Here is a 25,450-nt window from a genome sequence, read left to right on the forward strand (position 1 = left end):
CCGTATCGATATGTATCGCTATATTTGACAACACTGGGGTGCTGAAGAGAACTTTACAGCCCAAACTAAACTTCATACAAACACTAACAGAAAATATAAAGTTAATCTTAAACGCAAACCTAGCTGTTAATTTAATTAGTGCTAGTAAAATTATGAATATCTCAAATATATAAAACAATAAAAACATTAAATGCAGTAGTAAGTGGTCTGTATATTATGAATCACTAAAAACAAATTATGGATAGTTAGAAAAGTATGCAGCCTTGAAACTGACTCAAAGCAGTAAAAGCTTATCAGAGTAGTCAGAAATAAAATTTAATACATCAATAAAAAATACAGTTAGTGCTATTAGTACAGAAAAAATACCAGCTAAAGGAAAAGTATAAAGCTTTATATTAAAGTATTGATGTTCTCAGTCACATTTTGGACTCCTCTGATAATCCTTTAATGCCCTCTGTCAGGTCTTGGGACTCCATAAAATAGCCTGTCACCACATAAACTATTAATACCTTTCAGCTGCAGGAAAGCTTTTCAAGCTGCTATGTCGACTTAGTTGTATAAAGGATTCTAAATGAATGCACTAGACCGTGAAAAACAAATTGTATCGCCCTTTAACACCTCCGGACTGATATGCAGTCATGATGACTAGCTCTGGATGCAGGTAATGGTGTAAAACCTGGAGGCTGCGCCATCACTGTCAAATACCCCCAAACTGTAAAAGTGCTGATGCAAGCATTTGTCGAAGACACCTCAGAGGAAGCCAACAGGGAGCTGCTCCATAAAATCTGGGAAACAAATTGAGAGCAATAAGCATCGGCTCAGGAGAAACCTGAGAAGGAGATTTACTGGCCTTCATTCCTCCTTTGTGCTGTTAAGTGGGAGGTTGGGGGAGTCGATGGAGCCAATGAAGATCTACCAGAAGTAGTATTAGCCACATGGATGCTGCTCGTGATCGTAATTTCTATCTCAGCCAGTCCCGTGGGCTTGTTGATATATCACACCGACTCCTATTGAACACAATAAAACTACAGTAGGAGTAACTGACACCCTCTGAACATCTACAGCATCTCGATTATGTATGAAAAGCACCACAGTGCTTCCCATCAGCCGCTCAGGATAACTGTTATCTCAAAAAGAGCAGCACAACACTTCTCAAAGACGTACAGGCTAACAGCCTTCACACAACTGTGAGTCGGTTAAATCAAACAATAAGTCCTTCAGCTTGTCTAATTATATATATAGACAAATAGCTTGTTTTTGAGACACGGAGACAGAAAACACTGACAGCCTCCTCAAGCTAAGAGAGCTGTGATGAGTCTGTGTAGAGGGAGGAAAGCACAAGTGATGCTCAATTTCCTGTAAAATCCTGATATGATATGAGAGTGAGCACCAGCATGGCTTAGGTATTAAAAAGATACTTTGCAGATTTACAGCCAGCTTTGTATCCTGATGATGTGGGTAATATGTGCAAAGGAACTGTGATAAACTACCCTCCATCTTACCAGCGCCCACATCACCCTGCTTATCTCTCAACTAACCTTGCAGACAGACTGTGATGTTACTTCCGCATTTTCGTAGCTAACAAGTTACACAACACACCGCCACTGACACAAGAAACTCAGACCAAACTCAGATTAAATGGCAAAACAAATCAGTGCTGATCGAATATAAACTAATATTCTGTTATTGTATTGCCTATTTCACTCCTAAAATATTTTAAGACACATTTTAGTGCACCTTTTTGACTGTAATAGCTACAAGAATTTGTGAACGTTAAGCGGGCGCCATATTGTTTTTGTATGGTAATAATGGAGGCTAAAACACCGACCTCAAGCGGTAAATCTAAGCAGCGCTGCTAAAATATGAACCACAATTACGTTACTGCTATTTCACACGTAAAAATAGTTTCAGAAACATATTCAAGCTCACCGTTTCAGCTGTAAATGTTGTTACCAGCCAGCTGCCATTTTGTTTATTCCTCTTCTTTCTTTTTTCCGTGATACGTCACTCACCAGCGGGTGTGTTGGTGCGGCGCAATGCATTCTGGTAATTGTAGGTTTTCTACATTTTGACGAAAAGCAAATGCCACAGCGCCTTTTCTCTGTTTTCTCTGGTCATATAGCACCAATTTCAAAAGTATTTGTGTCTTTCTACTGCACAGACAGCCTACTTTTTTATTTCCAACAGTGAAATACTCCTTCAACGAGATAAAGGAACAAATGAGGAAAGACAACAGTGCATGTGAATGATGTTGGATACGTTACCCTCTAGTGATCACACCTTTAATTTCTGCAGCTGTTAGCCTAAAGAATAAATGACCATCCATTAGCTACTGTAATAGGTTCTGAGAAGAAATGTTAGGCAGCCTTGGGCTGGAGAGAATGGATGCTAACTGCATTTAAAGCAAATGCGTTCTTGCTGCAGTCTAATGTTCCCCTCATTGGCCAATAATCTGCCTGGAGGAAACTGGGGAATTTTATTTACAGCCAGCTGTCAGGAAGTCTAAGGCTGGGAAATGATGCTTCTAATACACTGTCTTGTGTTTGTGCCCTCAGTAAACCAGAGGCAGGGCAGCCATTAACATCAAGCAATGATTCTAAATACACTGTGATACTGCACTGCATTAGTAGTGCTGTTTTTTATGTGGAGGGATCACCTGTTATTTTTTTTATATCATAGCAAAAAGCAGAGTTAGGAAACATTCATGTGCATGTAAATCCAACCCTCTTTCAACCGTGCAATCAAAACCCTGATTAAATTATTCAACATTTAACATCTATTTTTGTGTGTTTGATTGGAGCTGTGTGGGGGGAAGGCTGCTCATTAAAAATTCATGCCATATCATGTTTAATATAGACACTATGCAAGCTGCAACCAATGCCATGAGCCTCATTATGATATAAAACAAGTAAAACAACTACATGAAAACATTGCAAAGCTCTGCAGGTTAAATGAATCAAAGCAGCTGTATGTGAGATGACTGTGTTGTGGCATCTCTTTTGTCATTCACGCACTAATGGGCATGCACTCACCTTTCTTACATAATGCTGCACATCAAGCCCGATGTGAATGGGAGGCTTACAATGTGAACCATTCATAAAGAGCAGGGTGAAGGACGGTGTATTACTCATATTGCGCCTTTGAAACACGACCCTCTGAGAGGTGGTCGTGAGCAAAACATATCATGGACATATTTCTAAAGGATTTCTATTAATGACAGATGACAAGAGGGTGAATCTTGAAGGCACTTAAACGTCACAAAACCACTGTATACTCACATCATGAAAGAGAGAGATGGCTTGATTTTGGTTGCGTTCAAGCTCCTGCTGTTTCCTCAAGTGTTCGTGCTTTGCAGACTGAAGACACATGGTGATCATCTCCGTACAGGCCAGCATCTTGCCGCTTTCGATGCGATTTCCTTTTTAAAATCAAAATATTGTCCTGTCCCTGTGTGTTTTTTGGGAGGGGTTGTCCTTGTCAGGCTGGATGGTGGATGATGATGTTGCTCCTGTGATCCAGTAGGGATGAGATGGACCCAGCCTGCTGCCCTCTGCCTGCTGCCCGCCGAATGCACGTCGACAGTAGCACAGAAAACTCCGCCTCTACACGACCAGCAGTGAGCGATTCATAAAAATGCACCATCTGCTGGTGAGAGCACACATACACACACTCACACACACATACACACACTGACAGAGAAACAGTTAATTATAGGCTGTGAGTTTCACAGACAACAGCTGAACAAAGAAGCTCGAGCTGACAGGCTGCATTTATCTCCTGAGATATTATTTCAAGACTTGCACTGGAAACTATCAATATTCTTATTATATTCCCAGATGAACTTTAAAGTGATTACAGGTGACTTTCTGATCATTTGTGTATTAATTACTCCCCCTAAGAAACCTTAGTTGTCCCACATGCCTCCATGGTGAACGAAGAATCCAAAAAACTAATTCATTTTCTTGATGAACTGAACTCATAGGTGACCACATTTGACAGCAAAACTATATCAAAACATCCATTTACAAATTCACACATGCAGTATAATCCAAGTCTCATTTATCTAGTCATATGCTCAATACTTCCCAAACACATGCATTTTTCAATAAACCTTTACTATTCAAAACACTTCCACATAAACAGTCTCATGCAAGCAAGTTACTTCCATGCAGGAGTGTTTTAAATAGTAGCCTTAGCTTTTAGTGAAAATATATAATATAATAACAATAGCATTTTTTGATATAGCACCTTTCACAGAAATGACATTTACAAGGTGCTTCAAAAAATACCAATCAATCAAACAATAAAACATGCAATCAATAAAAACAAAGACAGTACAACAAAAACAACAAACAAAGTGACAAAAATAAAGCAAAACATAGAGCAAATACAGGATAGTGAGGCCACACAGAGAAACATACCACGATAACAAGCACTAGACAATTAAGGGTGGGACAAAGGCCATTTTGAAAAGATGGGTCCTCAGTTGTTGTTTTTTAAAAATTTCTAAACAGACTGCTGACTGTAAATGTAATGGAAGAAAGTGCCAAAGTGTTGGAGCCACTACTTCAAAGGCACAATGACCTTTTGTTCCAGTAGGACCTGTTCTGAAGACCTAAGGGACCTACTGACAATATATGGATGGAGGAGGTCACTAATATATTCAGGTGCCTGACCGTAGAGGGCTCTATATGTGAGAACAAGAATCTTGAAGTGAATGGGGTTGATGTGATGTGGGTTGACCTGTTGGACCTGGTTAACAACCTAGCAGCAGCGTTCTGGATTATTCGTAGACGATTCAGAGAAGATTTGTTTAGAAGTAGTCCAGTCGGGAGGACACAAAAGCATGGATAATCATCTGTAGCTCAGGTCGAGACACCACAGACCTGAGCTTTGCAATATTTCTAAGCTGAATAAAACAGGTACTTGTCAATGATCCGACATGATGATTAAAAGGCATGGCCTGATCAAAATAACACCAAGATTCCTAAAAATCTGACGGATGTTGATGACAATGCATGTGTTTGAGAAGTGCTGAACATATGACTGGATAAATGAGACTTGTATTATACTGCGCAAATTACTTGAGTTCAAGTACTTTCTCAGTTTTTGGATTCTTCGTTCAGTGTGGAGGCATGACAGAAAAACACAAGTATTCCTTTAAATATTTGTGTGTTTTTGTTTAAATTTCCACAAAAACTACTAAAAATATAATTGTTATAATACTTACTAGAATATATGTGTATGTTTTTTTAAAAGGTCATTAAACAGCTCAGACATCAGAGTGAAATGTCCACCATGAATTTTACAAGACGAAGAGGGACACAACTTAAATGGAACCATATCAGCATCTTTGCACCTCCCATAAACACACACGCACGCTCTCTCTTTCTCACACACACACACACACACACACACACACACAGATACACACACACCCCTGGGTGGCCCCCAATCCTGAGACCCATATGACCCCTCTGATGGGTGGGAACAAGGCTGATTGCATAATGCTCCTCAACATCTGACTAATAACTGTTGACACTCTCTGACTTTCTTTTTGCTGTTTTGAAGTTCGTCCTCAGTGCAGGTCAACAGGTCAGCTTCTCAACTTTTTCATTATTATTATTATGATTATTGATCTTGTTGCTGCTATTGTTGTTGTTTAAGCATTATCATTATTATTTGGATTTTCAGTAGTGGTAATAGCAGTGGTGGTAATTATACTATTACTATCATAAATATTACTAGAATCAGTGTTATTGTACACTGCTATACATTGCCATATAACATTATTTATTGTTACACACTATACATACAGCAATAAATATAGCATACTTCTTAAATTTTTTTATTTGAATCTGACACTTCTTTATGTCCATGTAAGTTTTTTTTATTAATCCATGTAGTGGAGAACACACAACATGAATGAATATAAATGTATACACACACGGTCTGTATCTAATTGACTTTTGCTGACAGTCAATGAGAGGAAACGTGAGGTGTGGATACTACAGGCTACAGCTAACTAAATGATATGTGGCTTTTTTGCATGTGATTAATAGTTGAATATATTCAACATCAACAACAAAAACATTAGTAAGATAAAAACAAACTTTTGACCTATTTGTGGTGTTTTAAAGGTCTTTGACGGACCGACCTAAAGATAACATCTAACCACAAGAAAAACTGATCCCAAGAATTGCTTTATCTGCTGACCACAGCTGATTATGAGGGAAGGGACATGGGCAGCCTTTGTCTGTAAACTTAACTATACATTAAGGTGCTCATGTGTAAAATAAACCTGGATCGACTTTCTTTTCTTTTTTTTGTCTCCTTTTTGTTATAATTTGGTGGATTATTTTACATTCAACATTAATTTTGACCTCTGAGTCTGACAAACGTTTAACAGCTGGGAAATGTTAGTTATATATATATATGTATAAGAAAAGAAATGCATCCCTGCTGCGTTTTATCATGGATTATTTGATCAGCTGATGACGTCTGTCAGGGCAGCACTTGAGCGCCTGCAGATTTAAGATAAGCAGCAGCAACCTGCCGCACCCTGGAGGAGGCACCGACTGCTCTCTGTCGCCAAACTGAACCACTACACACATTTCCTCCCCCTCTGGACATCTTTAACTTTGTAAACTATGATAGGATTGTTACTTTCAGCCTTATTTTACATTTTGATTACCTGACTATATAAGGGATTGGATTTAAGTTTTGAGCTACAGTTTCTTAAGGCAGAAGTAAATACATGACATTCATTTACATATCCTGACTGCGATGAAATTCACACTCTCTTAAGATATAATGCATTTGCCTTGGATGTTTTACAGGCGTAGACTAAAATGAAATTCCTTTCTTATATTCTGTCTCAGAGTAGGAACAGCTGAAGTACAATGGCTGCCTTCCTTCACCACTGCCCCTTCCTAAAGTTGGCGCCTAAGCCGGCTTTGTGGAGAGCTGGAGGTGCCTTGCTGTCCATGGCCAATCAATGCCCCATCATTGCTTGCCAGATCAGCGTGAGCGGCACGGCCACCAAACCCAAGAGTCACCCACTTCCCACTGTGGACCAAAAGAGGCAATTTGCTCAGACGGCCACTCAGGTGGCCGTGTCTGTGTCGAAGGGCTGCCCATTTGTCACTTCTCAGATTGGGATGGTCAAAGCCAGCCCTGAAGTCCAAGAGGACGTCCAAGAAGGTGGGTAGATTTATCCAGCTGTGATGATGCTAGAGGTGAGAATACAAGTCAAAATAGTAAGATGTGACACTTACTGAGCTGCACTCCTCTTTCACAGGTTTGATGACTTCTCTGTTGAAGGGTTTAGAGGATTCACTCCTCCCAACATCAGATCAAACCAACACTGTCACCCACCTCCTCAAAGACAACATGGGTTAGTTTAATTTTTTTATGATGTAGTCTAGTAAATTATGTTCCTTTATTTGCCTAAGTAGATTAGCTGTTCATTGGATTCTGTAACTGATTTAAAGTCAACACTATCGCCCCTGCAGTTGGCCCCAGCTACGACTATGACCGCTTCTTCATTGAGAAGATTGCCGAGAAAAAGGACGACCACACGTACAGAGTCTTCAAGACCGTGAACAGGAGCGCTAAGGTCTTCCCTTTTGCCGAGGATTACTCCATCTCTGGGAGGGAGGGCTCCCAGGTGTCCGTCTGGTGCAGCAACGACTATCTGGGAATGAGTCGGCACACACAGGTCCTCGGTGCCATCAGGTAAAAGGAGACAGTCTGTCTGCATTTTGCTTTAAAGGTCTAACAATATTGTATTTTTTACAAAGTGGAGTCCTTTAAACCCTTAGAAACCCACCATTGACCCATTTCTGTCTTCTTAAAGGCGAGACAGGGGCTCTTTAGGGAGAGACAGCAAGTATATTCCACATAGCAGTGGTATACATGACCTGAAAACTGGGAACCTGAAGATTAATTTGAGATGCTGTTGAGCACTTTGTGTAGAGTCTTTCTCGTCATATAAAGTTAATAGTGTATAGGGGTTTAGAACATTATGATGGGAGTGTGTGATGGCCATTCCCATGCGCATTTATGTCTCATAAGTTAACTTTTGGATTTGGAGATTTCTGTAAGGACCGCATTTTTCTGCAATTGGATGGCGAGCACATCTATTCCTGAAACTGCTCAGAACCCTCCTTATTGTCAATACACCTATAAAAGCCAAACATCCTCTTATTGCTCAGTGTCTCCAGTTTGTGGTTGTAAAGTTTCACAGTAGGTCGTTTATACTGTGAGGTCAAGTTTCAAAAATGGTCTCACTACAATGAAATGGCTACTATGGGGGCTAACATCATCACACATGGATAAAATTGGGCTCTTTGAATCCACTTGTGTCTCAGCGTTCCAGTCATACACAATTTATGCAAGTACACCATTTTTAGAACAGGTTAAAAATAACACATTTATACTGCATGCAGAAAGCTGCATAGGACTAGCATAAAGTGGGCATGTCTGTGAAGGGGAGACTCGTGGGCACCCGTAGAACCATTTTCGCTTTGATATCTTGACGTAAAGGCGCAGCCTCTTAAAGGCAGTAATGTCAGCCAAGATAGCCAGTGGTCCTGCAGGTCCCACGTCACTGATTTTTGTATATTCTTCTGAGATTAAACCAGGTCAGATTTCACTTGAATGTTTTTCAAGTTAATCAATTCTCATAGCACTCAAGTCTCAAGTCTGACTTGATTCTACAGCTCTGGCGAATAACAAACCTGAAACTGCAGCAATTGCACCATTTGTGTTTTGCTATGTACATGTAGGGGTAAATCTATTAGTAAGTGGGGTTTGGAGCACCTGGCACGGTTATTTTTGATGTTATAGACTGAATTTGAAATAAAATTTCACGGCATGGAGTATATGAGCTTAATTTGTTATCATTTTGTTCTGATGATCTCAGAGATGCCCTGGACAGGCACGGTGCAGGCGCAGGCGGGACCAGGAACATCTCAGGCACCAGTAACTTCCACGTGTCTCTGGAGAAGGAGCTGGCCAGCCTGCACCAAAAGGACGCCGCTCTGGTCTTCTCCTCCTGCTTCGTGGCAAATGATTCCACCCTCTTCACCTTGGCGAAGATGCTGCCAGGTAAATACTGATCTCTGACCTCACATGTCACATTTCAACCATTGTAGAAAAGGTGATACTATCTCAGGGTTGATACTGCTTAGAGGGAAGTCACCTCCACTGGTTTCATGATGTATTCATTGTGGCGTACAGGGTGCGAGATCTACTCTGATGCAGGGAACCACGCATCAATGATTCAGGGCATCAGGAACAGCGGAGCCAAGCGCTTCATCTTCCGCCACAATGACAGCCGACACCTGGAGGAGCTGCTGCAACGCTCAGACCCCAAGACACCTAAAATAGTAGCATTTGAGACTGTGCACTCCATGGACGGTGAGTACTGTGAATGTTACTGTGTAGTAGTAGAGGAGATTATTTAGATTTTTAATGCATTTACTCACAAACGTGGTACTTACTTAAAATTACCCTTTATTTGCAGAAAGAATTTAGACATTAATCAATTAAAATCAAGAGCCAAGAGATGTAAATCTTTATATTTATTTACTCTGAGTAATATGATTCATACAGTAGCTTTAAAGTGAAAAAATATATAAATGTTTGTCTTTTTAAGAGATGCATTATATTTGTTTACTGTTTATTGATGGCTATGTGGTTATGGAGACAGCCTGCTCACAGTTAAGCTATTAAATATTTATAGTTTTAATAATAAAAGGCACCAAGACTTCAGAAAGAAATATAAAACTGGCACACAAGCTATAGACATCTCAAAAATTTAAAGAAACAACACGCTTTAAACACAATGTTTTAATTAATGAGAGAAAAGGAGTTCATAATTCATAGCTAATAAAGAGAGAGCCAGGTTTAGAGTATTTATACTACTATGATCTTCATTTATTCAGCTTGCATTATTTGTCATTCATCACTGTCTCCCATGGGAGGAAATAGTTTTCCTCCCTCAGCTCAATTTCTCTGTGTGATATTACACTGCTGACAGCTCCATAAAGCACACACTGAAGTAGACTGAATGGATGACTGAGACCATATCCAGGAGGATTTTTTAAAACACAAACACAAAAAGGTTGTTTTGATATAAACATCTTATAATTTATAGATGCTGGGGAGATTTTGATATTTGCATATAGTGTAAATAACTCCCCATACATGTAGATCTTACACCGTGATGACATTTGCAGCATGACTTTCCTGCTGTTCGCCTATATTGCACAGTTCTAATTATAGCACCTCATTCTCTGGGGCTTACAGGTGCCATATGTCCTCTGGAAGAGCTGTGCGACGTTGCTCATCGTTATGGAGCTCTGACGTTTGTCGATGAGGTGCACGCTGTGGGCCTGTACGGAGCCCACGGAGCTGGAGTGGGAGAGAGGGACAATGTTATGCACAAGATTGACATTGTCTCTGGGACCTTAGGTAAGGCTTTTAAAATGTCTACACAAGGAAGCCTGTTTCATCATACCTCCCTATCACATGGCAGGTGTGATGAAATATACTGTGGACCCTTTTCACAGCAGACATTTGGACTTGTCTTTGCAGGAGAGGCACAGGTGAAGTTGATAACATGAAGTGTGCCAGATTCCAGTGAGCTAACATGCACAAAAATACACCTGTGCTTTTCCTACTATGACAAGTGAAAATGTCTGCTGTGAAAAAGATCCATTGCACTGAAAGGGCGGGGCAAACGGCCTCAAACTGTCTTAGATTAATTGCCTGTCTCTTGGCCAAACTCCCATTTACAGCCACTTGCCCTTACCGACCCTGTCATATGCCAACACGGCTGCAATAGCTCCCAACACGCATGATACTGCCCCAGCGTTGGTTAAATGAGGTCAGGAGAGGAGTGAGTCCTCATCAGAGGAAGCAGAGGTTTTATCAGCCGGGTGCCGGCTCTACTCCCTCTCTGGTCGCACTGATAACACCATCATCAGGGAGTCGGTGCTGTGCGTAGCTTTATGACAACTGCAGGGTTTTAGGTAGAAAATCCTGTCAAACTCACATTAGGTGTAAACTAATCCTGGATTACAACACTTGACTTTAGGAGGCATGGTTGCAAGTGTTCACCTGGCAATAAATAAAGAAGGTCAAACTGAAACAACAAATTAATGGTGGTGTATCAGCATGCAGTATCAATCAGACTCTTTGTTTAAGTAAAAGTAGTAATATCACAATGTTAAAAATACATTATCACAGTCAATTAGGAGTCAAAATTACATAACTTTCATTAAAAAAAATCTATATATGTATTAAAAGTACACATTATGCAGAATGGCTGTTTTCCAACTGTCATGGTACTGGCCCTATTATCATTATTAGAACAATTGTTATTAAAGGAATAGTTTTGATCTTTTGAAGTGGGGTTGTTTGAGGAACTTATCCATAGTCATTTTATTGTATCTTAATTATAGTACAAGGCACATTAATCAACATTTCTGTAAATATGCCAGTGTTAGCCAGCTGGCTAATTTTTAACTGCAGTCCTTCGGCAAGATGTTTTAAAACCAATAAAAGAATAAAATTAAGACAGCAATAACTACAACAAACAGAAATTCTCAAGAACAGAAGCCATGCAAAGCAACAAGCAACAGCAGAGCATTAGTACAATACAATAACACCAACAACAAACGGCATGTTAGCACAGACATGTGAGCAACATGAAGTACCAAAGCACAGTTTAGTCAGTGTATTACAAACAGTAGATGTCAGTCCACACAACCCCAGTTTGGAGAAGCAGGCTGGAGTACCACTATGAAAACTAAGCAGTGGAGGCAGCAGCAAAACCTATTTTAGCCACCTAAAAAAAAAAGTCCCACCTAAAAAAAATCAATATCAGTTAAAGTGTACACTATATTCATAATATTTTCACTGCTTTATCTTGACATCAGATGGTGATTTCCGACTTTTTACTGAAGCTGTTATATCAATTTCTTCAAAGCCACTGAGAAAGCATTGAGTCCAATGGGAAAAACAGGGACTTAACATTGCTAAACAGAAGAGCTGCTGGTCTACCTCTTCATCTATCAGTTCATTTGATTGTCTTATTGTGAGACTTTGGTGTTTCAGTCACACAATAGCACAAACTAACTAGTTGAGGCAGCTTTAGACCAGAAGCTCCCATGTTCAGTGAGCCAAAATGACGATGTCGATGGCGAAATTAAGCTGTCAAAAAGGGCTGCCTGACGAAAAAGGTAGAGCAGTGAAATTATTCTCAATGTAGTGTACATGTTTGTTTTGTACACTTAAATTGTTTTTTAGGTGGCTAAAATATGTTTTGCTGCTGCCCCCGTCCAATGTAGTAGATTACTTAGTTTCTGTGTTGTCACTCCTGCCACCTCTTCAAACTGGGGGCAAGCCGACCAACGTCTACTGTATATAATACACTGACTATGGATATGCACCTCATACAACCCCACTTCAAAAAATCTAAACCATCCCTTTAAAACAACTTTATATAGTTTTATCTGTAACTATGCAACTGTCATATTTAAATGTCTGTAAAATATGTGTGAATATACTGTATAAATTCAATGTGTCCCCTCTGAAATGTAACAGTAAAGAAAAAGTAGACCACTATAAAGTTGAAATACTCATTTTAAACATCACATTTGTACTTAAATAAATGTACCTCCCATCTATGTTTCCTCACTTCACATGCTCTGTGTCATCTGCTGCTGTTCCAGGTAAAGCCTTTGGCTGTGTTGGAGGCTACATCGCCAGCAGTGCCGCCCTGGTTGACACGGTGCGCTCCTTCGCAGCCGGCTTCATCTTCACCACTGCCCTGCCCCCGATGGTCCTGTCTGGAGCCCTGGAGTCAGTCCGGGTCCTGAGGAGCCCCGAGGGGCAGCAGCTCCGCAGAGCCCACCAGAGGAACGTCAAGCACATGAGGCAGCTGCTCATGGATAAGGGCCTGCCTGTGGTCAACTGTCCCAGCCACATCATCCCCATACGGGTACGAGGGTTTAGCAGTGCTGCTGCTTCCATTACCATGTCTCACTGCACCAACTCCTCATCTGACTATTGTAGTTGCTAGGATTTGTATTTAGAGAATCTTTGAGGTCAGAGAAATATTAGTTGTGGAATTTATCTCAGGAGGAAGCATAAGTTTATCTTAATATTGTCACAGAGAATTATTATATTATGAGAACTGAATGACAGTTAATGTTACTGATTAATGTTATTAGTACACCTGTGCTTTAACTAGAAGTCAAAATGTCTGCAGTGCAAAAAAGGTCTCATGTCTACTCCTCTAAGACTGCACAAGTACAGCACAGAACATATGAGTCTGGAGTGTGCCACCTGAATAATTAGAAGTTTTCATCATTTAATTAGAATCCACTTTATAATCTTTCAAAAGCAATTATAAGCCATTATGTTAATTAAATTTGCATTTAAATTATGCAAACTTTAATCTTTTTGTGATACCATTTATTTTGTGATTCCATTTAAAACCTTTATCCTGTTTTTTAATGCATCATTTAAATGCTAATTGAATTCATCAATTTGTGATTACTTTTTAAAAATGTATCACACGATTTAAACTAAACACAGGAAACTTCTGTAATATTTCCAGTGGCAGACTCATGACTCCGTAGACCAAGTCGACTGCAGTGATGGAGCTGATTTCAACACGCATGGCCTGATTGTGCTGAATAAAAGCGTCCACTCATATCCCCTCTCATGATCCATTTTCCAGGTGGGCAACGCTGAGCTGAACACCAAGGTGTGCGACACCCTGCTGGAGAGACACAACATCTACGTCCAGGCCATCAACTACCCCACGGTGCCTCGTGGTGAGGAGCTGCTGCGTCTGGCTCCGTCTCCTCATCACAAGCCCGCCATGATGGAGTACTTTGTGGGTGAGTGAGGGGATCCTTACCGAAATTAGGTCAGAACTGTTCTAGTAAACCTCCAATCAAGTTAAGTGGGGACACTGGCTGGTACAAGTGATTTATGTTTGTCCTTTGAGAGTCTCTTTGCTTTGTAAGCATATATGAGGCTCTTGGCATCCACTTGTCACCAAATACTGCATTGCTGTATAAATGACAATACTCTGAAGAGATCTTTGAAGTGCTGTTCTTTTGTAACAAAACTGACGTTATAACCTCAGTGTGGGCTGGCTAAAATAAACACAGATTACGTTTTAAGACAGAGAGGTAAAAGAGAAATAAATATTGGCATTTAATTGTTCATTCTGTGTTTCATTCACAGAGAAACTGGTGGAGGTGTGGCAGGAGGCAGGGCTCCTGCTCAACAGCCCGGCCACGGCTTCCTGCACCTTCTGTGCCCGCCCACTGCATTTTGACCTGATGAGTGAGTGGGAGAAATCCTACTTCGGCAACATGGAACCACAATACATCACTGTGCTGGCATAATACCATAACACCAAATTACATGTAATGTCTCAACACAAGTTACACATGCAGTATATGTAGAAATTAATGCTATATTCAACATCCTTTTAAATCAGGTCCTTCTTCAGATGCACTGAGACAAGTACATGAGTATCAAATTGTACTTGGGTTTAAACATTCTTAAGTGTCAGTGGTGTGGACTACATTCCAGCATTTATTTGTTTTCCTGTATTTATGCTTCCTAAATTGTGCTTGCTGTCATGGATATGATTAAAGAAAATTGTGCCTTCTCCATTTCAAAAGCATGAAACCTGCACACTGGGCACTTTCTTGAATCTCTTATCTAGGTGTGATGGTTTGAATTAAACTATATTCAATGTCATGTTGCGTAATATCCTTCCTACCATATAATAATCATGACTATCATAATTTCTTTCTGTTCCCACAATAAATCAATTGTTTTAGTTAAGTATTTATCAAGTGCCAAAAGTTAATTGGTTCATTAAATAAGGGATAATAAAACATTCAATAAATTTGTGGTGTTTGGGAATCTCTACCACTCACATACACCTCTCACATTCAATATACTGCTTTGCTGTAATTATAAAGATACTGAATACTAAGGGGGCTGTGTCCACCAAAGCGTTTTTTCCTGAGGCCAGTGTCTTTTTAAAATTCTCTGCCAGGGAAGCACTGCACATTTGCACTATGTTACAAATGCCAGCAGCATGACAAGGCACTGAGTGAATGCTGAGAGTGGAAAATGTTCAACTTTGGGAAAAACGTTGCACTCATCACTGTCACTTTTTACCCAGCCATTCAATCACAGGATAGGAAGGAAAAATACCATGAAGACCAACCGTTACATCTTACATGTGCTGAACAACAACAACTATGAAAGATACATATCTTAATATACTGTATTTATATTAATATATGTTTCACATAGACCGTTGGGTTTGGCTCTCTCCCTACGTGCTTCAGCATTCACTTATCCAGAGCAAGCACTCTACCTTGTGCCGACATTTTTATTCTGCAGATATTCCGTATCATAGCAACCAGATGCAACCAAACTGTCTTAGCTGAGAAAAAACACTTTGGTGGACACAAGTTACTCCAAACACTGTTGTTATTGCTACAAATTTAGACTGAAATTGGAAGACATAATTTGAATATAATGAGCACCGTGGCCTCAAAGAACCATCAAGAAGATCTCTCATCAGTTAGATCGTTCCTCCACAATACAACATCTTAAAGTACAGGCAATGACATGGCTACATTATGTGAGGTCAATTGGAGCTCCTGTGCACTTATGATTATAAATCCTAGTTGACATTGCAGGGGCTGGCCACTTCTCGTTTGACCTTTGCCCTCAGTCTTCGCAGCTCTGTGTTCTCACTGTCCACAACAAGGCCACATTCAATTAATGTCCAAGCTTTACTGAGCTGCTGCTCCCCATAGTGCTGCAGCGCCCCCCGCAGGAAGCACTCAGCCAGACGCAGCCTGCCCAGCCCAGCCTCCACACACTGGATGGTCTGGTTCCTGTGGAGCTCCAAGGCCAGAGTAAAATCCTCCAGAGCTGCTGCTTCTCTGGAACACAGCACCAGGCTGCGGCCCCGCCGACACAGGTCCTCCGCCCAGACTTGGGGGTCCTCGGAGCAGCTGGAGTCAGAGCCATTGTGTTTCTGGATAACTCTGTCCAGGTCAGCTATGGCTCGCTCATGTAGGCCCAGCTGAGCGAGGCAGGCAGCCCGTTGGCGAAGATAATGGAGTTTGTGATTGCCCACTGCTTGTACTGACACAGTAAGGAGTGTAAGGGCCTGATCCCACTGGCCAGCTGATGACACACTGCTGGCCTCCTGTGCTGCTGCCTGAGAAATTAAAATGCAATTTATAAATGAATAAATACTCCCTATTTACAGGACTTTAGCCAGATTAAGGAGAGATGCTGTTGCCTTGTCTTGAAAAACGTTGTGAAATAGTTTATTGATGTTTTCCATTATCATACATTATGCATATTTTTCCATCTTTTTTGACCTTACTGTCCGCTTCAAGCACATTAAATATTTATTGTGACACAGTCAGACAGAACCTCCTAAATTGATGGAGGTGCCACTGCAGCATCAGACAGTCAGCTCTGTGTTAAACCATAAAAAGTGAAGTTAAAAAGAATGATACTATGTAAAAACATCAGACAGAACACTCCACTATATTGCTCTCTGTCTATAGTCAGTACAACTTTGGCAACGCTGCTCGTTCTAAAATGATTTTAGGATTCCTGGGTGTAGGCTTACCTGTGCCATGCGTTTTCGCTGATTGAATGGGATCAGGGCCAGCAGAAAGACCAGAATGGATGAATCTTTCTCAGTCAGTTTGCTGAGCCTGCAAGCTGCGCTGCGGTAGTTCTGGTGCCAGGCCTCCACCACACCCACCCTGGCCTGGGCCACTGCATCTCTTGGCTCCTGGCCAAACACCTGGCACAGATGAGCGCTTGCTGCCTTAACTTCACCTGGAGCAGATGGACCATAACAGCAGGAGTAAGGATTACTGTAAACAAGGAGCACCAGGTTCACTGGTATTTTTTTATTTTTTTTTAATCAAAGTGGAAACACCACACAGCCTACGCCGTAATCTCCTAACCAGATCATTTCAAGTGACATCAAGGATCCCACTGGGAAATAAATCAGCAAAGTTTGGCAAAGTTCCCACCTCACCTTTGGCTAAGAGTATGTCCACATAGAGGAGATGCCATCTGGGGTCTCTGCAGTCAGTCCTCATCAGAGCTCCACCAATTATAAAAGCCTCTCTGAGCTGCTCCTCATGGCAGGGGACGGCATTAGCAAGCAGGATGTCTGACAGATTGGTCCGACAGAACTGATGCAGCCAATCGCAGACAAGCTTCCGTGCCTTTTCCTTGAGTGACAGGATGTCTTTGGTGACTATGTCAGTGTTTATCTGGAGTGCTGCCAGGATATCATGAGTGCATTCCTGAGGGACAAGGCAGAATTTTATATTTAAAATGAACATATATATCATCTACAGCTGCATTAGACACTCTTACATAAAAATACATCTCTCTTAGCAGCAAAAATTTAAATATGTTGGTAAAAGAAAACAGCATCCTCTGAGATTCTCTAGATCAGTGGTTCTCAAATTTTTTCCAATAATGCTTTTTGAGCTGAATACCTCCTGACTAGCTGCCTAACGTGGCTTGAAGTCTAGAGAAGGCTGGAGAAAATAAACGTCTTAAAGTCATACAAGGCTCTGAGCAAAAGCATGTTTGACAGTGTTTCAACTCAATAATACCTTTTGTTGGTTCAGCATGAGATAGGTAAAGCCTCTCCCGCAGAGAGCCTGGACGTGTTTTGGGTGCTCCTTCAAAATGGCACTGAAATCAAAGATGGCTGTCTTTTGTTGGCCCAGCAGGGCGTAACACCTCGCTCTCTCCAGCAGAGACTCTGCTGCCTCACCACCTGGTAAAATACAGTTACTTGATTAGTTTCACAATATTCACAGCATTATTATTTTCAATTTTACTGAACTGATATGTGTTGAAATTGATTCTGCTCACATTGGCTGTCTTCTAGTTAAATTATACTGAATCAATCTGCCGTCTTTGTGTTCAGTGATGTGAGAGTTATGTAGCTCTGCTGAACTGAAGCCAAACACAGAAACAAAGCCCCTGTTTTGTGCCAGCCTCTCTCTTTATCCCTATAATCCTATCTAGATTAACGTATTACTCACAATTTATTAAGTCAACAATCAGAATCAGACCAATAACAAACTTCACAAATATCTCATCAATCAGGCTCTAATCACCAGAGGCCATGATAGCGATGGAGAGGTATGCCACAGCCTCCCTGACGCTGCTCTCCTCTCGCGAGCCCTCCAGGATGCGTTTTGCAGCAGAGTGGCAGTGAGCCTGGAGCAGGGCTCGATCCTTCTGTTGTGCCACTGCCAACAGGGGGCGCAAGCAGCTCGTGTCACCACACTGAATGAGCTTTTTCAGCAGCTGCAGAGAAAATGGACAGATATGAAAACTTTATCTCTTTCACAGGAAAAGTTGTACAGGTCCTGAAACATCACCAACTTGTTACTGTGTCACTTAAGAATAAATGATTTTATACCTAATATTTTTAATTATGATTTTTGTCTAGTCGTTTTATTACCTTTTATTGTATATTATGGATTTTTTTTACTTAATGATCTATGGATACATGGCTGCTTGTTTTTTAACTGTGTCTTGTAAGGTGTCCTTGAGTGCTTTGAAAGGCGCCTATAAATAGAATGCATTATTATCATTATACAAATTAAGACATGTAATTAGAGGGGGTGTAAGTGAGTCCCTGTGGTTTCTTATTTCTTGAAATGTAGAAAGATTGAAGTGTCCAGAGAGAGCAATTTGACTGACTGAGTCTGAAATAGGCCTTTCTGTTTTCATATAACTGTAGAAAAAGAACGGAAGATTCAAGATATTGTTACAGAGAACTCTTAAATGGATGTTATCTGTGCAAAAATTGCAGTTGGGATTGTGATTCAGTGGTTCCCCTGCACCTCACTTTGGGACCCAACATCCAAATTTACATACCTGATTTGTGTCATACAGAAAGCCTCTGTGCAGCTGCAGCAGTGCGAGACGAGCCAGGATGGGAGCCCGAGGACTGGTGGGCCCGATGGAAAGTAGAAGCCGGTAGGCCTCCTCCACCCGGCCAAGCTGGTACAAGGCATCTGCTGCTAGGATCTGAGACCCATCAGCACTGGGCTGGAGCTCCATCAGGAGCACAGCCAGAGACTGGACACCTGCTGGAGTCCTAATGCAGAGAGCAGGTACAACAGCAAGAAAAAGCATTTCATTGAGAGAGAACATGAGTGGAGACTTTCAATAGAACAAAGATCATAAACTGGGAATTGTAGTTTTATTCAGATTAACTTTAACCACAGAATTAATTATTTCAAAAAAGATGCATAGTTAACTTCTGATTTTGGACAGGTCACTTGTCATAGGCCTTTTTCACAGCAGACATCTTGACATGTCATAGCTGGAGAAGCACAGGCGTTACTAATTACAGACAGGTCTCTAAAACTGAAGCAGCTAAACGGAATTCAGCCTTCATTCATTTTATAATTTACACCTGTGCTTTTACTATGACATGTGAAAATATCTTCTAAAAAAGGCCTTTGAGTAAACTATATGTGAGACAAACATCATACCCTGATCTGTGGTTGTCTCTCTTTGATGGGGCCTGCGGCTGATCCCTCTGCTGGGCCTGCTGGGAGCCTCCACTGGACCTGGACTTGGATTCATGCTCTCCACTCCCCTCCAGCATGACTCGTCCCTGCTCCAGTAAAACAGTAAACAGCAGCCCCCGGTAGTTCCATGGCACCAAGCAGCGAACAGTCAGTGCTGTTTCCTGAGGATGAAGCCTACTGGCTGTCACATAGTCTAGAGCTGTGAGGTAGTTTAAGCCTCCCATCATGCGCAGGAGCCCCCTGCCACAGAGCGCCCGCACACAGCTGGACGGGTGAGGAGCATTGTGTTCAATCACAGCCTGAAAGTCTTCTAACGCCCCCTTACGGTCATCTGAGAGAAGCCGTGCATATCCACGAAGCACCTGCACTGTGTTTTGATAGCTCTGCTGACCTTGGGCGGCAGCTAGCTGGCTACAGATAGAGAGGGCCTCTTTGTGTTCCCCTCTGAGGAGAAGACAGTCGGCAAGTCGTACCCGCAGCTCTCTGCCTCCCCCGTCTGCCTCTAAATGGCACAGAGTCCGTAACTGTGTGATCACAGGGTCCAGGAGCTCGACTCCTTCAGTGGACCTCAGGTCTGGACGGATGAGGACCCTTTCTCTGTAACCAGACAGGCCTCTCTCTGCCTGCTGACGGAGATGGTTGCGAGCAGCCACCCCTGTACCATAATCTGTGAATAGCTTTTGAAAATAAATTCGGGCAGTGGCAGGGTGGATCTCAAATGCCTCCCCCAGATCCCTGCACGCCTCCGCAGTCCGTCCACCGGCTGACAAGCAGGCAGCCGCTCGACTAGTTAAGAGTCTAGCTGTCCTCTCAGGAGAGTCTTGAAATGACTTCTCTGCACTACTCTCTGACATTTTCTGAGAATAATCATGATGCAATAGAGCAGAGTACACCTCTGCACTGTCCCCACACCTGCCTGTCAAAAACAAATATGCTGCTTGGAGCTCCTGCACTTCTTTATTACAGGGTGAGATAGCCAACAAAAACTCAATAATTGTAGAAGTCGTCTCTACATTTAGTTTATCAGTCTCTTTTGTTGCCACCACACACTCATTGTCAAATATTAAAGAGGGATGTATGTGCAGCACTTGGTCTGTAAAGGCTTTCACTATTTTGGGAAGGTGCTGAGCTTGTCTGCTTTTCACCAGTGAGACAGTTGCAGATTTGTTACTCCGGTAGGTTTTGAGGTAAAGCTTCAGTCCCTTGATGCTGTGAGGCTCTGTGAACAAGCAGGCCAGGGCACGGGTTATCTCCAACACCATGCGAGTCGCACCTTGTGGATGAGGGTTTCGCATCTCATCAAGCAGAGCAGTGCAGCGAGCAAAAATCTCCTCACAGCCCTGCCCGCCACTCTGAAGGAGAGACTCCATCTTGAAAATGGTGGCTGACAGATTGTTGGGGCAGAGTGTGGACAGAAACACAGCTGCAAGGCCTTTATTGAGACCCTCAGTGGGCTGGTCCTCCCCATGACTGTCGAGCCAGCTTTCTAAAGTATCAATCACCCCATCCAGGCCTGAGTTCAGTTTCCGCATGTGGGACACGGTGGAGGCGGCGTGGGTCCTGAAGGCAGACATGTACAGAGAGGTAGCCCTCCCCAACTCTCCAGCCTCAAGGAGCTTGTCTCCATCCTCACATAGCCCTGAAACATTAACTCCAGGTCGGACCAGAGCAGTCATCATCAGGCAGCAGGACCTCTGTATCTGTTTTTCTCTCTTCACCTGTTCACAGTGATGACAACATTGATGTCACCTGATTGTTAAAAAACAGGAAATGAGGATAAAAGTCATTTTTCAACTTTCACATTACTATTTTAAAGAGCAGGGGCCAGTTGCACAAAACTCCTTTAGCTTTCTTCTTAAATATGACACTTAAGGTTTAATTTCTCCTTAGCTGAGGGACTTATACAGTTGCACAGAATCCCTTAGTTAAGGAAAAACTACTCATTTACTGCACTGAAAGAGATTTTACAGTGGTAAAAGATGCCGTGGAGATTGTTTGTTTGCTTGGACCCACGCATGTTTTTTTTTGTTTTGTTTTGTTTTGTTTTGCTTTTACCTTCTCTTGAATGCTAAGGTTGTTTGAGCAATGGTCTAGGGATTCCTTAAATATAAGACCAAGACAAGGGGAAAACCATAAATACTTAAGTGAACATTTTAAGAAAACTTTACGGAAAAGACTTAGGGGTGTTTCATGCAACCAATGTTATTTTGAAACCTTAACTAGGACTTTAAGGAAATCCTTAACTTAAGGTGTTTTTTGCAACTGGCTCCAGAATTATCAACACTCATACTGTAATGAAACGTCCCTCAATGGGAATTGAACAATGGCTCTGTGTTATTTAAGTGTGCCAGTGAGCCATGACAGTGTGACAGGATGAACATAATCAGAGCTCTGAAACCGAAGCAGCAAAATGGAATTCAGCCATCATTATTTTTGTTATTATCTGGTTCAATATTATTTTTACTGTTGATATTTGGCTCATTGTGGAACTGGCTTTTTGTGACATCTTTTTACTGAAAGTATGATACTGATGCAGCTCTCTGTTTAGTAACAGCATTATGGTTATTTATCAGCTAAAAGACTTAATCTACTTTCAGACAAACATGTTTGAAACTCTAAACCTGCTTTGCACCAGCATTGCAAAATAAGGGCTCGGATCCTCTACCAGAGGCCTGGGAGTTTGAGGGTTCTGCATAGCATCTTAGCTGTTCCTAGGACTGCACTCTTCTAGACAGAGACCTCAGATGTACCTGGAATTTGCTTGAGACACTCTCCCAGTTTAAGGGTCACAGATACAGACCTAGATATAAACGTGTCATTCATGGGAACAAACACTAGATTTTTAGTTTCAGGTGATCATAAACTAATGAAAACATAGTTGTTAATATTCTTTATCCTCTTGAGACCCGAACCTTTGTTTGGTATGCATTTTTAATTTCTCCTAGCTATTTGGGATCAATAGGACCCAATAAGTAAAAAAACTAAACACTGTCAATGATAATTAAGTCCCAAAGTCCTCGAATGGGGCAACAATAAAGTCCCAATGTCTTCAAACAAGTACTTTCTGACTAACAGCGTCTTAGCTTGTTACTGTGGCTAAAATTGGTCAAATTTGTTGCCATATCAAAGCACAAACATTATTTATCCTAAATAAACAAGTTTGAACCATAAAATGAGATGAGATGAGTGTTTGGACCTTTTGTGTCGGGATCAGCTGCAGACTGACTTGACAGAGATGGCTGCCATGTTGTTTTTTCATGGATTAGTGTATTGCGCTCTTACTACCACTAGATGGCACAAAAAAGTGTCCACGAATGAGGACAACATGTCTAAGTTAAGTAGAATGAAGTATAAGGTCAAATAAACCCAAAATATGATGTCCTCTTATAAGGACACAGGGTCACAGGAGGATATTCTATTTCTGCTAATGGATACCCCTAAATTGCAAACACTGGACCTTTAACTGTCCTTTTATCTTCCCAGGTGCATGCATATATATACTGTAAGTTAGGTAACATTAACCAAGATCCAGTTTGTGTCTCTCAGGTAACATTTAACATTGTTTTGTACACTCACAGGCTGAATCAGTTCATTTACATAAACAGTGGGGGATGAGTGTGAGTGTTATTAATATCATATTCCATGTCTGCCAATATATCCACCATAAATCCCACTGGGACTTTCAAGACATTATGCTGAAGCAAAACATGTAGTGCACCACTATGACAGTGACAAATAATGACATAAGTGAAAAAAACTGTGGTTAAAATTAATAAAATAAACGCCTACTTTAAATGTGTTGACTTTTTTTTGGATACTGTAAACTTATTACCCTCCTGTGTGGAGGGGGTTTGTTGCCTTCTCTGGCCCGTGCTTAACCTACCTGCTCCTGTGGCTGTTGTTGCAGACCCAGCAAAACCTGAACAAAACTAACTAAAAATGTGACTTTTTAAATTAGAAAACAACTCACCGATACGGTGTCACTTCATTTTGTGTTACTGAAGGTCCCGAGAATAGAAAACCTGGGCCCCATTTTTGTAATTCAATAGCGTGCTCAGAGTTTCCAGGGCAACACGGTGTGTCCGCTCACACAACAAAAGCCGCAGCCAAGTTTGTTTAAAGTCTCCAACAGGCGGAAAGACACAGAGACAGCAACAAGACACACAAACCCACCGAAACCAGCTTCATAGCACGATAAAATCCACCGGGCTCTCCTCTGTTGTCCCGTCTTGATGCGCGAGCGGTTCTTCTTGAGAGCACGGGTCCGGTTGCCATTGGAAACCACTAACGCTCGTGCTTATGAGTAGACCACAATGCCGTGAGTGAGGCAGCTCTTTGTTGTTTATCTGCTTCAAAGTCGGCGATATGATCTGTTCCTTTACGTTAACTGGGACAGAAGTAGACGGTTGGTGTTTCTAGGAATGCCGAAAGCGAGAGAAGCTGTGAAAGTGAGAAAAGGTGGTTTAAATACCTACCTTGTGGTAGAGGTTTTTACAAAGAGACACAACGTGAAAATGTTCCAACTAAATGTCCTATTTACACAAATTGCATGTATGCTATTTTTTGGGGGCTATATCGATTAATATGCTTGAAAAACACTCAGCATGATCTCATATTGTATTATTGTGGCTGTCCTCTATATGTTAAATGAATTTAGCATAATGGAGTGGCCCATTTAAATAGATTAGACGCAGCACATATAATATTAAACACTGATTTCTGTGTTTTATCTACTATTAAACATCAGCATGTGAAATAAAAGTTTAAATAGCGCACTAATTAAAAAGTTGACCAAAGTGGTGCATTCAAGTACAGTTGTAAAATGACCACTCTCATCCGAAGATACAGCTACTTGGCAGTTTGTGTGTTTTTACAAAGCAAAAAAACAGTTGTGTTTATTTAACCCTGCTGTCAGAATTTCAGATGCTCTACGAACATATTTTACAATATGAAAAAAAAAAAAAAAAAGTCTCTTTGCATTGTATCTATGTTTTTTCTGTCCAAGCAATATGGACAATGTAGGACAGCTGTTCTTTGTGCTGAAGCAGAATTTGCAATTCATGAGATTGGTCTAATCCACCCCAAGAATAAAAGCCACTGAAGCACCCTGCCTACATCTTCTTTGTATGGGATCCTGTGCTCAGAAGTGCACACCAGCTGCCGCTGTTCAAACACTCAGGCAACACTCCCACCTTGTGGCCACAACTTTTATTGAGGGCATTCTGTGTAACGACACTAAAGGAAGACATTGTGTTCCTACCCCTGGCAGTGTCAGCATAATAATCCACTCATTGAACTTTGTATTAAAATATACAAAATGTTACAAATGAAAAATAATTATAAATATATACATACACACACACATCTCAAGGCCCAGCACCACAAACCACAGACCTAGATTCATGTTTAACATTTATTAATGAACTCCATTTACCGGAAAGTCCAAGTCCTTTACTGTCAGGAACTGAATTGACACACAAAATCTCTCAAAGTGAGATACCCCAACCCCACAACAGGAAACCATCTGTTTGGATGGAATATGTGTGGCGAGGAAAAACCCAGCCAACTGCACCTTGACACCATTTACTTGCAGGAAACTGAAAATCTGACGTCCTTTGGGGATTTCGGTTTTCTTCCCTCACGAGGGTGCGCAGGAAGAATGAGTGGCTGAGTTGTAACACCAGACTTTCATTCTCAAAAGGAGATGAAGGCGATGTCAGACATGCGGCTCAAACATCACAGATGCAAACTAACATGTTCACACAGTTTAAATTATCAAACTGATG

The 25,450-nt window shown here is 41.3% G+C and overlaps 3 protein-coding genes across 4 annotated transcripts in view; 1 reads left to right on the forward strand and 2 right to left on the reverse strand.

Moving 5' to 3' along the window:
* Positions 1 to 3,578, reverse strand: part of LOC126403285 (N-terminal EF-hand calcium-binding protein 1-like) — a 29,752-nt gene extending 26,174 nt beyond the window's left edge. The window contains exon 1 of the mRNA XM_050065859.1: positions 3,279 to 3,578. Within this exon, the coding sequence (XP_049921816.1) occupies positions 3,279 to 3,395 (117 nt within the window). The 5' untranslated portion in view covers positions 3,396 to 3,578. The remainder of the gene's footprint in view (positions 1 to 3,278) is intronic.
* A 1,861-nt stretch (positions 3,579 to 5,439) lies between these two features.
* Positions 5,440 to 14,947, forward strand: alas2 (aminolevulinate, delta-, synthase 2). The gene is made up of 10 exons (XM_050065004.1): positions 5,440 to 5,595; positions 6,882 to 7,203; positions 7,301 to 7,396; positions 7,515 to 7,737; positions 8,927 to 9,111; positions 9,244 to 9,423; positions 10,315 to 10,479; positions 12,744 to 13,012; positions 13,757 to 13,919; positions 14,272 to 14,947. Exons 2-10 carry the CDS (start codon positions 6,903 to 6,905, stop codon positions 14,433 to 14,435), a joined length of 1,746 nt encoding a protein of 581 aa, XP_049920961.1. The 5' UTR covers positions 5,440 to 5,595; positions 6,882 to 6,902; the 3' UTR covers positions 14,436 to 14,947.
* On the reverse strand, positions 14,652 to 24,703 carry ttc34 (tetratricopeptide repeat domain 34). 2 transcript variants are annotated; one of them, XM_050065003.1, is made up of 8 exons: positions 23,838 to 24,703; positions 19,626 to 21,413; positions 19,003 to 19,225; positions 18,234 to 18,426; positions 17,721 to 17,887; positions 17,129 to 17,402; positions 16,709 to 16,923; positions 14,652 to 16,285 (listed from the first exon to the last, which is right to left on the reverse strand). In XM_050065003.1, exons 2-8 carry the CDS (start codon positions 21,341 to 21,343, stop codon positions 15,740 to 15,742), a joined length of 3,336 nt encoding a protein of 1,111 aa, XP_049920960.1. In that variant the 5' UTR covers positions 21,344 to 21,413; positions 23,838 to 24,703; the 3' UTR covers positions 14,652 to 15,739. The 2 variants fall into 2 exon arrangements, with proteins under 2 accessions (XP_049920960.1, XP_049920959.1); XM_050065002.1 differs by having other exon boundaries at positions 23,635 to 24,703.
* Between the last annotated feature and the right edge of the window lie 747 nt (positions 24,704 to 25,450).

This window comes from Epinephelus moara, chromosome 16, assembly GCF_006386435.1.
Source record: "Epinephelus moara isolate mb chromosome 16, YSFRI_EMoa_1.0, whole genome shotgun sequence".
In the NCBI taxonomy this organism is placed as follows: domain Eukaryota; kingdom Metazoa; phylum Chordata; class Actinopteri; order Perciformes; family Serranidae; genus Epinephelus; species Epinephelus moara.